The sequence below is a fragment of the Belonocnema kinseyi genome, chromosome 5 (genome assembly GCF_010883055.1).
Source record: "Belonocnema kinseyi isolate 2016_QV_RU_SX_M_011 chromosome 5, B_treatae_v1, whole genome shotgun sequence".
NCBI classification, from domain to species: domain Eukaryota; kingdom Metazoa; phylum Arthropoda; class Insecta; order Hymenoptera; family Cynipidae; genus Belonocnema; species Belonocnema kinseyi.
This window is the reverse complement of record NC_046661.1, coordinates 142,835,005-142,846,483: the sequence shown is the minus strand read 5'-3', so window position 1 is coordinate 142,846,483 and position 11,479 is coordinate 142,835,005. Positions and strand designations below refer to the sequence as shown.

Genomic DNA, 11,479 nt, shown 5'->3' with positions numbered 1-11,479 from the left:
AATTTTCCATGAAAAAAGAGAAACTTATATTCGAATTGTCAAATTTTCAACTCGAAAAGGTCAATTTTCAACCAAAAAGTAGAATTTTTATCCAAAAGATACAATTTTCAACCCAAAATAGATTAGTTAATTTTTCTTTTATTTTATTATTCTTAAAAAATGGAATTGATGTAAATAGTTAAATTATTAAATAATTGAAAAATGTCTTTGTAATCTTTTAAAATAATCCAAATTACTTAATTAAAACTTAAGAAAAAGACATTCTTCAATCAAGCAAGTTCATTTTTATCCTGAAAGATGAATTTTCAATGAAAAAAGACAAACTTATATTCGAATTGTCAAATTTTCAACCAAAAAGTAGAATTTTTATCCAAAAGATTCCAGTTTCAACCCAAAATAGATTAGTTAATTTTTCTTTTATTTTATTATTCTTAAAAAATGTAATTCATGTCCCAATTGAGGATGAATTCAAATTTCAAAAGAATAAATTCAAAATTCAAAAAGCAAAAAGTGGCAAAAGGTTTGACTAAAATTACTTAAATAATAAAACCTTGAATTTTACTAAGATCAAAAGTAAATTCCCGGTAAAAAAAATAAAAAAATAACATAAATCCCCGGTCATTTCCTGTTAAGTCGGCACCCTGAAAATATTAAAATTTTTAACTAAATAGTGTAATTTTCAATAAAAATAAAGTATATCTACTTTTTTTTATTGTCCTGATGAGCATCGTGGATTAAAATGTAGTATCTGAGAACATTATTGTTGAACCATTTGGGCAGTTTCCCCGGGATGGTTTGATTTAATTTAGTGGCCATTTGTTGAATCGTTTCCAGAGGATCATCGTCAGAAGTCGAGACCACGATCATGCAGGCAAGAAAATGTTTCGTGAATTCATGATCAGAGGGATATTGAACATTGAGAAATGTTTCTCTCCAGGCCTCGAACCAGGGAATCGATACCGGGATGTTGAGATCAATTGAGCCGGTGTGAACTACTGTTGTTCGTTCAGTGAATGACGAACTGACAGTTTCGTTCAGCATTTTTCTAGCCAGTGATGGCTCTGGTGGAGTTGCGTTCACATCTCGAACTGATATTTGGAGGGAGCGCACTGCCACAGTACTTCCCTGCGGATCCTTTATATGTCCTGAAAATTTTATATTCTTACCAGAGTTCTTCAATTCCTGAGAATTTAAGTTCAGATTATATAACCGAGAATATGACAAAATTTAGGAGAATTTAAAAGAATTTTAGGCAATTTAGGGGAATGTATGATTTTTATCAATATTTTTATTGTTCAGGTTATATCAGCGGTTAAATATAATTGATTTTATAGCTCAGACATATTCAGGCATTACAGTTATTCATATACAAATTTAAAATTTTCAAATATATTAATTTATTTAAAACAAAAAAAAAAGGTTTTTCTACTTTAAAAGATAACTCTTTAACAAAATAATTGAATATTCAAACGAAAAAGACAAATTGCCAATGAAAAAGTGTCATAGTTTATAATTAAATAAAAAAAGAATGAAATGTATACAACAAAAGAAAATAATTTTAAAACCAAAAAGACGAATTTCCAACAAATAAAGATTTCTCACTCAAAAAATAAATAAAAATTTACTTAAATTATTGAACCTTCAAACCAGAAGACAAATTTTCTTTAAAAAAATTCACTGTTCAACAAAAAGTTAATTTTCCACGAAACTGATGCATTTTTACGAAAAAAAGGAAATTTCAAACTATAAAATAATTTTTTTACGAAAAAAACGCGATTTTTCAACTAAACAATATCAATTTTAAAATATTAATTCTAAACCAAAAAAAAGGAAGTATTTTCCACTAAACAGTTAAATTTTTAACCAGACATAAGCCTACAATAAAAAAAAATCACAATGTAGTTTAAATTTGACCCAAGTAGTTGAATTTTCAATTAAAAAAGATTGATTTATAACAAGATAATTAAACTTTTAATCAACGATATAACTTTTCAACTTAAAATAGAAATCTTTAACAAAAAAAGTGATTTCTTAAAAAAGCGAGTCAACCAAATGTTTTAAACAAATTAATTTAATTATCAAGAAAAGAAGAACGTTTTTTAATCAAAAAGATCAATTTTCAAAAAAATAGTTGAATTTTCTGTTGAATAAGATTTTAGTCGAGTTTTCACGACCAAACTATAAATTTTTTAACAAGAAATAATTTTCTACGAAAAAGATTGAATTTTCGATCCAAAAAGACGATTTTTTAACAAAAAAGAATGACTTTTTAACAAAATTGTTGAATTCTCTAGCAAATAGTTACATTTTTATCGAAAAATATTAAATTTATCTTAAAGCAAAAGAATTTCTTTTGAACTAAAAATGTAACTTTTGTTCCAGTTGAATATTCCATAATTTCAGGTAAAAATTCATCTCTTTGATTGAACAAGTATTTTTTCACTCAAAATTTATTTATTCAATTTTTGATTATAAAATGAAGATCTTTTTTATTTAAAAATTAGTTTTTTTTTGTTGAAAATTGATTTTTTGAGTTAAACCGTAATTATTTCAGTTTTTGTTGACAATTTATCTTTTTCTAGTAAAAATCAATTTTTGTTGTTGAAAATTCATTGTTTTAGTTGAAAACTTATATTTTTGCATAAAATTCAACTACGCTTGCAGTTGAAGATTCATAATTTATGTTGAAAATTCATCATTTGGGATAAAAAATTTTACAAAATTTGCATTTTAAAATGTATCTTTTTGTTTGAAAATTAATCTAATTTTTTTTTAATTTATCTCTAGAAAATAGATACATTTTTATCAAAAAATATAAAATTTATCGTGAAGCAAAATCATTTCTTTTTACCAAAAAAGTTGAGTTTTCATCCAAATAAGATTCCAGAACATTCAGTAACATCAAAAATTGAATTTTTGTAACAAAAAAAAAAGTTTTTAATAAAATATTTGAATTGTTAATCCAAAAAGACGAACTTTTTCAACCAAAAAGGAAGAATTTTTAACAATATAGTTAAATTCTCTACCAACTAGTTGCATTTTTATCCAAAAAAGATAAATTTTGTACTAAAACAGATGAATTTGTAAAAAAAAATTTTTTGTAAGTGAAACTTTAATTCAGAAAATACTTCAGTTTACTTTTCAACACCAAAATAGAAATTTTAAACAAAAAGTAAATTTTCTACGAAATAGTTCAGTTTTCAAAAAAATAGTATGATAGCTAAAGTATGATTTTTAAACAAGTAAATTTTCTATAAAATAGTTGAATTTTCAAACAAAAAGGATGAAATTTTAACAGAATTGTTGAATTTTCAACCAAGTGGTTACATTTTATCCAACAAAGGTACACTTTCTACTAAGATAAATAAATTTTTAAAACAAAAAGACAATTCTTTAACAAAAAAAAGTTGAATTTTTATCTACAATTGATTTCCGTCGACTTTTCAGCACCAAAAGATGAATTTTAAACAAGTAATTTTTTCTACAAAATAGTTGAATTTATAACTAAACAGTTGAATTTTCAATCAAACAGTTGTATTTTATTTCAAGAATAATAAAATTTCTACTAAAAGAGATACATTTTTAAAATAAAAAAGACAATTTAACAAAAAACAGTTGAATCTTTATTCCAAAATAGTTGTTAGTTAAGTTTTCAACACCAAAATATGAATTTTAAACAAGTAAATTTTATATGAAACTGTTGAATTTTCAACAAAACATTAGAATTTTCTAATAAGAAATTGTTTGAAATTTCTACTAAAACATATGAATTTTCAAATAAAAATGACAAATTTAAAAAAATTTGAATTTTCAACCAAATTAATTTTTAGTTGAGTTTCCAACACCAAAATATGAGTTTTAAACAATTAAATTTTCTATAAAATAGTTGCATTTTCAAAAAAAAATTAGAGCTTTTGACTAAAAAATTGTTTGAATTTCATCCAAACAGTTGCATTTTTATCCAAGAAAGATGAAATTTCTACTAAAAAAGATGAATTTTTAAATCAAAAAGACAATTTTTCAGCAAAAAAAAAGCTTCATTTTTACCTACAATTTTCCACCAAACAGTTGCATTTCTATTTTTAAAAAAATGAAATTTCTACTAAAAGAGATACATTTTTCAAGTAAAAAAGAAAAATTAAAAAAAAAAAAAAATGAATTTCATCCAAATTAATTGTTAGTTGCGTTTTCAACACCGAAATATGAATTTTAAACAAGTAAATTTTATATGAAACTGTTGAATTATCAACAAAACATTAGAATTTTCGAACAAGAAATTGTTGTATTTTTTAATAAAAAAACTGCATTTTTATCTAAGGAAGATGAATTTTTTTACTAAAACAGATAAATTTCTATAATAAATTTTCATCCCAAATACTTGTTATTTGAGTTTTCAACATCAAAATATGAGCTTTAAAAAAATAAAATTTCTATGAAATAGAAAATTTTTCAACAAAATATAGTTTTTAAATAAGAAATTGTTAAAATTTCAACCAAAAGCCTTTTTATCTAAGATGAAATTTTTACTAAAAGAGATTAATTGCCAAATTAAAAAGACAATTTAAAAAACAACAGGTAAATTTTCATCCCAAAATAATTGTTGATTGGGTTTTCAACATCAAAATATGAATTTTAAACAATTAAATTTTCTATGAAATAGTTGCATTTTTAACCAAACATTAAATTTTTCGTCAAAGAAATTGTTGAATTTTCAACCAAGCGGTCACATCTTATCGAACAAAGGTAACATTTTTTTTAAATTAAACTTTTTTTTTCCAATAATTTTGTTATATATATAGAAATAATCATTTTCACATTTTTTTCAAAAAATGGATTTATCACGTTTTTATTTCTTACTCCTCATTTTTTGCGACTTGAAAGAATTCATAAATTTAATTGAATTTTCATCTCTGGTTGAAAACGTAACTGCATTGTTGAAAATCAATTTTTTAAGTGAAAAATTTAACTATTCTGTTAGAAAATTGAACTATTTTGCTAAAATTATATATATTTTTTGTTATTAAAAATTATATTTTTAATAGAAAAATTAACCATTCTTTTTTTGGTTTAAAATGTATATTTTTTTGATGAAACTACAACTATTTAGTTTGAAATTTATATTTTTTATTTAAAAATTAAACTGTTTTTTTGAAAATTCATATAATTTGTGAAAATTAATCTATTTTTATAGAAAATTAATTTTATTTGTTGAAAATTCCTCTTTTTGGTAAGTATAAAATTCCAGTTTTTCAGTTGAAAATTCATGATTTTAGTTAAAAATTTATCAGTTTGGTTGAAAGTTAATTTTTTTCAACTGAAAATTTTAACCTTTTCTAGTTGAAAATGTAACAATTCGGATCTAAGTTTGTCACTTTAAATTAAAAATTAGTTCTTTTCGTTGAAAACCTACATATTTTGTTTAAAAAAAAAACAACTTTTCTGGTGGAAATTTTCTGCAAAAATGAATTTATTACATTTTATTCATTTAATTCTCATGTATTCTTACTTGGAACAGAGAATTATTGAATTCATAATTTTAATTGAAAATTCATCTCTACTTGAAAATGTAACTGCTTTGTTGAAAATTAATTTTTTTAACTAAAAATTTGACTACTTCATTTGAAAATTTAACTAATTTGCTGAAAATCTTTTTTTTTACGAATTAGATTTTTAACAGAAAAATTAAAAATTATATTTTTGGTTGAAAATGTATATTTTTTGGATGAATATTCAACTAATTTAGTGGAAAATTGATATTTTTATTGAGAAATTAAATTAGTTTTTCGGAAATTTATATACATGGTGAAAAATTCGCCTTTTTTGTTTCTACTAAAACAGACGGTATTTCAAATAAAAAATACAAATTTAAAAAAAAATCTAATTTTTATCAAAATTAATTGTTAGTTGAGTTTTCCACATCGAAATATGAATTTTAAACAAGTAAATTTTATATGAAATAGTTGCATTTTCAACAAAACATTAGAGTTTTCGAATATGAAATTAATGTATTTTTTAATAAAAAACTGCATTTTTATCTAAGAAAGATAAAATTTTTACTAAAACAGATTAATTTTCAAATAAAAAAGACACTAAAAAAATAGCGGAATTTTCATCCCAAAATAATTGTTATTTGAGTTTTCAACATCAAAATATGAGCTTTAAAAAAGTAACATTTTTATGAAATAGTTGAATTTTCAACAAAACCTTAGAGTTTTCGAATTTCCTACTGGTATCGTTAAATTTTTAGTTTAAAACATTAATTTTTAACAAAGCAGTTACATTTTTAACCAGAAATAAATTTTCAATTAAAATTACGAATATTAAACTGGAACACTGAAATTTTCAACAACAAAAATAATTTTTAAAAAATGATATTAACTTTCAAAGAAACAAATAATTTTCTGCCAAAAAAAATGTTTTTTTACCATAAAAAAGTCGTTTAAAAAATAATAAAATACTGTATGTTTTAAAGAAATAAATGTATTTCAATTAAAAAAGACAAATTTACATTCGAATTTTTAAATTTTTCAACTAGAAAAGGTAAATTTCTAATTCAAAGTGGAAGGATTAAATTTTCAATTGAAAAAAATAACTTGCAACCAAACTGGTGAATTTTCAAATAAAATGCTAAATTTTCAACCAAATTGTTAAATTTTGATCAAGAAAATATACCTTTTTAACCAAAAATAGAATGCTTAATTGTTCTGTAAAAAATAATTTTCTAACGGAATAGTTAAATTTTTAGTTAAAAAAATTGATTTTTAACAAAGCAGTTACATTTTCAAGTAGAGATGAATTTTCAATTAAAATTATGAATTCAACAATTCCCTCTTCAAAAAAAAAAAAAGAAATAAGGAGGAAGAAAAAAAAGTTAATTTTTCATCCCAAAATAATTGTTATTTGAGTTTTTAGCATCAAAATATGAGTTTTAAACAAGTCAATTTTCTAGGAAATATTTGAATTAAAAAAAAAAAGAAAAATTTTTTAGAGTTTTCGATTAAGAAATTGTTGAATTTTCAACCAAACAGTTGCATTTTTATCAAAAAAAGATCAAATTTCTACTATTACAGATGAACTTTTAAATCGAAAAGATAAATTTTGAAGAAATAGTTTTTGCTGCTAAAAATAATTTCAGTTGATTTTTCAGGATCAAAATATGAATTTTTAAACCAGAAATAAGTTTCTAAGAAAAAAAAAACGAATTCTCAATCCAAAAAGACGAATTTTTAACAAAAAAAAATTACTTTTCAAATAAATTCTTGAACTCTCTACCAAATAGTTGCCCTTTTACCAAAAAAATATGAAGTTTATCTTAAAACAGATGAATTTTTATAAATTTTTTTTATAGTTGAATCTTCATCAAAAAAATATTTCAATTGACTTTTCAAAATATGAATTTCTTAACAAAAAATAAGTTTCTACGGAAAAAATGGACTTTTCAAAGCAAAAAGACCAATTTTTTGCAACCAAAAGGGATGAATTTTTGAAAAATAGTTCAATTTTCGACCAAATAAGTTGCATTTTTATTCAAAAAAGATTAAACTTGTACTCAAACAGATGAATTTTTAATAAAGAAATGACACATTTTTTTTAGAAAGTTAAATATTTTCCATTATTATCCAAGATGAAATTTTTACTAAAAACGAAGAATTTTCAAATAAAAAATTCAATTTTACATAAAAAAAGTTGATTTTTAAATAAAGAGTTTAACTTCAAACCAAAAAATTTCATTTCAAACCTGAAAGACGAATTTTTAACCAACATGATTCAATATTTAATTAAAATACTTAAATTTTTCACCAAAAAGAAGATTAACATTAAAAGAAAAAGTTGATTTAAAAAATCAAAAAGTCGATTTTTTAACAAAATACGTGAATTTTCGACGCAGTATTTTTATTAATAATTAAAAAAGACAAATTATCAGCCAAATTGATAATTTTTGAACTAGAAAAGATCAATTTCTTCACAAAAAGTTTTACAGTTAAATTTCAAGTTGTAGAAATTAATTTTCAACCAAACTGATGAAACTAATTTTTTCCAAAAAAAGTCGAATGTTCCAAAAATAAATAAATTTGAAATCAGCTTAATTTTGAAATAAAAAATATCAATTTTCAACCAAAAATAGAATAGTTAAATTTTCAGTTTAAAGTATAATCCTCAATGAGAAAAAAAATGAAAAAAAGGTTCAAACAAATTGATAAATTTTCCATAAAAATTGTAAATATTTAACTGGAATAGTTGAATTTTAAATGAGAAAAACGAATTTTTAACTGAAATGATGAATATTTAACTAAAATAATTGAATTTTTGGCTAAAAAGATTAATTTTCAACCAAGAAGATCAATTTCTACCAAAAAGACGAATTTTCAACTAAAAAAAAAGAATTTTTCAACCAAAAGTTAAGTAATTCAATTTTTAATAAAAAATAAATAAATGTGCAACTAAAGAGATGAATTTTTAACTGAAATTGTGGAATATTCAATTATATTATTAGTTTTTCGTTTCAGTTAAAAAGAAAAGAATTTTCAACCAAAAAACATCCAAATAAAAAATAAGTTTTCAATCAATCGGCTCATTTTTAAACCAAAAAAATGAATTTTTAATTCAAACGATGAACCTTGAACCAAAAAAAAATTAATTTTTATCAAAAGAGTTTATCTTTTAACCAGAAAATTTCGTTTCCAACTTAAAGATAAATTTTTAACTAAGATGATAAAATATTTCACTTAATTAATTGAATTTTTACTGAAAAGGAGAATTTTTAACCTAGAAGAATAAACTTAAAAAAAATATAATTTTTTTCACAAAAAAATCGATTTTTTTAAAACCAAATACGTGAATTTCCAACGAAATAGTTGAATTTTTAGTAAAAAAAAAGACCATTTTTCAGCTAAATTGTTGTATTTTTAACAAGAAAAGAACAATTTTAAACAAAAAATGCAACAGTTAAATTTTCAGTTATAGAAATTAAATTTCAACCAAACTGATGAATTTTCAACCATAAAGATTAACTTTCTATAAAAAGGCGAATTTTTTACGAAGCAAATGAATTTTCGAACTAGTTGAATTTTTTATTCGAAGTTAAATTTTCAGTAAAAAAAAAAAAAATTATTTTCAACAATTTTACATATTTTTTAACGAAAGAGTTTAACTTTTAACCGCAAATAGTAACAAAATTTTCTAATATAATTCAGAAAAGCTATAAAAACTGCTTGAAGTACTTTCTTTTCTTTTTTCTTTTTGAAAAAAAAATGGTTTTGAAATATTTTAAACAAACAAATGTTTTTTTATGTCTGGAATATTATCAATTCGATTATCAAAATTAAGTCACAATAAAAATCTCACAAAGAAAAAAATTGCAAAAAGGCTTTCTTATAATAGAAAAAAGTAAAGATTCTTTCTTTTGTAAAGTCTAGATAAAAGTGTACAAAATCAGATCCAAGCAGAAACAATTGTTCTAAATTGGCGAAAATTATCAAAATAATCAGAAGCGAATTCCCGGTTAACTCTAAATATATTTTCTGTTTTAAAAATTCACTTTACTTTTTTAAAAAATAGGGTAAAAGTAAAAAAAAAATTGATAATATCGGTGCATACATTTTTTGAAAATCTACTCTTTAATTAAAAACAACTACATAACCTCTGCTCGTTAGAGAAAAAAATTCAAATTATGGCTTATCTTGACTCAATTATTAATTTTTATTCCAAAATTTTTTTTTCATTAAAACAGAATATTAAAGTCGGGGAAATATGGGCGTATCGTAAAAATAATAATAAAGATTGAAGTAGAAAAAAATAACATACCTTCGCTGTTGAGCCTACAAAAAGGCTGAAGGAGTTCAATAAATGATAAATTGTTCTTTTGACAAGTTGCTTCGGCATTGTTCGAGCAAACTGCGGCTACTTGAGGTGAAAATGTATTCACGATGAACTCCCGAGGGGTTAACTTGCACTGTGCCATCGTATTTCCTATTTAATTTCCGCGATGCCTGCGAATAGAATTCTACTTGATTGAGTTGGTTTGATCAAAGAATGATTTGGATTGCTACATTTCTTTCACGATCACACTCCGTCTACCATACAAGGCACAAAACACGAAATCCAGAAAACCGACTGCCGTGCAGACATCTGAGAATTTGACATTCAATCGACAGTTGTCATTGTTCTAGCAGGGGGTTTAAACCCCTCGCTTAATTGAAAAATCAATAGATTTTTAAACAATGTGTTTAGGATTTAAAAAAAGAAAGTCATGTTTTTGATATTCTTGATTCATTGTTCACAATTTCGGCCCTTTCGTCTCTACAGGTTTTGACAGGTTCAATTTTGAGGTTATATAGAAATAGAATTCATAGAATTCATTTTGCCCATGAAGTATGTACTATAGATGCAGGCTCTGGTAACTCAATGCTTTAGAAGCGGTCGCGTATATTCGACTGTGGCGCCATCTAACATGCCCGCAGGTTTTTAAGATAAGATAAAAGATGCTTGAGATTATATCCAGATGATTTCTAGATGATTTAATTTAAAAACTTATAAATTGAAAAACTAATAGAAGAAACAAATAGAAATATATAAAGAATTGGTTAGTTAATTATTTATGTATTTCTGTTTGCTTTTTCTATTGGTTTTTCCATTAGAAAAATTGTTTCGAAGAAATAAGAAGATGATTCATGTATTGGTTGAAGTATTTTTCTGACAGCACTGGACACCACAAACAAACACAATGACTCAACACATTTGACAGTTGTGATTTGGTAAACAGTAAAGGAGTGAGAGAGATAGATTCAAGTGTGGCCCCTGAGCGACGTGAAGGGGGGAGCGACCGACAGAGCCATCTAACCAGCCCGCAAAACAGTATCAGAAATATAAGTGACCGCGGTTTCCTATACTAGTGTCCAGAGCCTGTATAGATGATATCAGAATCCAGGTAGTTGTATCAGCCCTGTGCATCTGAAAACAAAATGGCGATCCCTTAGTGTCCTAAGCTGGTTAGTTCCTAATATCTTCAGCGCGGTGCTAGTTGTTCCATCACTCCCTGTTTTTGCATTGTAAGCAATAGGAGTAGACCACTTTTAAAAAAAAAAAATTAATAAACAAAATGTTATTTTCGTAAAAAAAATTGAAATAAAAAGAATGTTACTCATTTTATGTTTCAAAACAATTTTCCAAGCGATGTATATAAATGCTAATCGAGAACATGAATTAAAACGTCACTCAATAAACTTGGTAAAGTGGAATATTAGATTTGAATATGAATAAAAAGTTAAATATAATCTTTTATTATATCTAAAAACGCAGCAAATAATATTTAAACCAATAAAATATGTAAATAGTTTTGTGAAAAAAATTTTAATAGTATACAAGTTCAAGCTTAATATTTGAGGGTTTAGCGAGTACTTACACTATTCAATATAATGAGAAAAATCTAATTGAAATTGAATTAAATTTTTATTAATGAACATATAGCAAAAAAATATGT

General features: G+C 23.6%; 1 protein-coding gene across 1 annotated transcript in view; it reads right to left on the bottom strand.

The window, feature by feature from the left end:
• LOC117172717 (trafficking protein particle complex subunit 8) overlaps positions 1–10,329 on the bottom strand; it is a 46,803-nt gene extending 36,474 nt beyond the window's left edge. Inside the window, exons 1-2 of the mRNA XM_033360878.1 lie at positions 9,805–10,329; positions 704–1,145 (exon numbers count right to left, since the gene is read on the bottom strand). Coding sequence (XP_033216769.1) covers positions 704–1,145; positions 9,805–9,961 — 599 coding nt within the window. The 5' untranslated portion in view covers positions 9,962–10,329. The remainder of the gene's footprint in view (positions 1–703; positions 1,146–9,804) is intronic.
• Between the last annotated feature and the right edge of the window lie 1,150 nt (positions 10,330–11,479).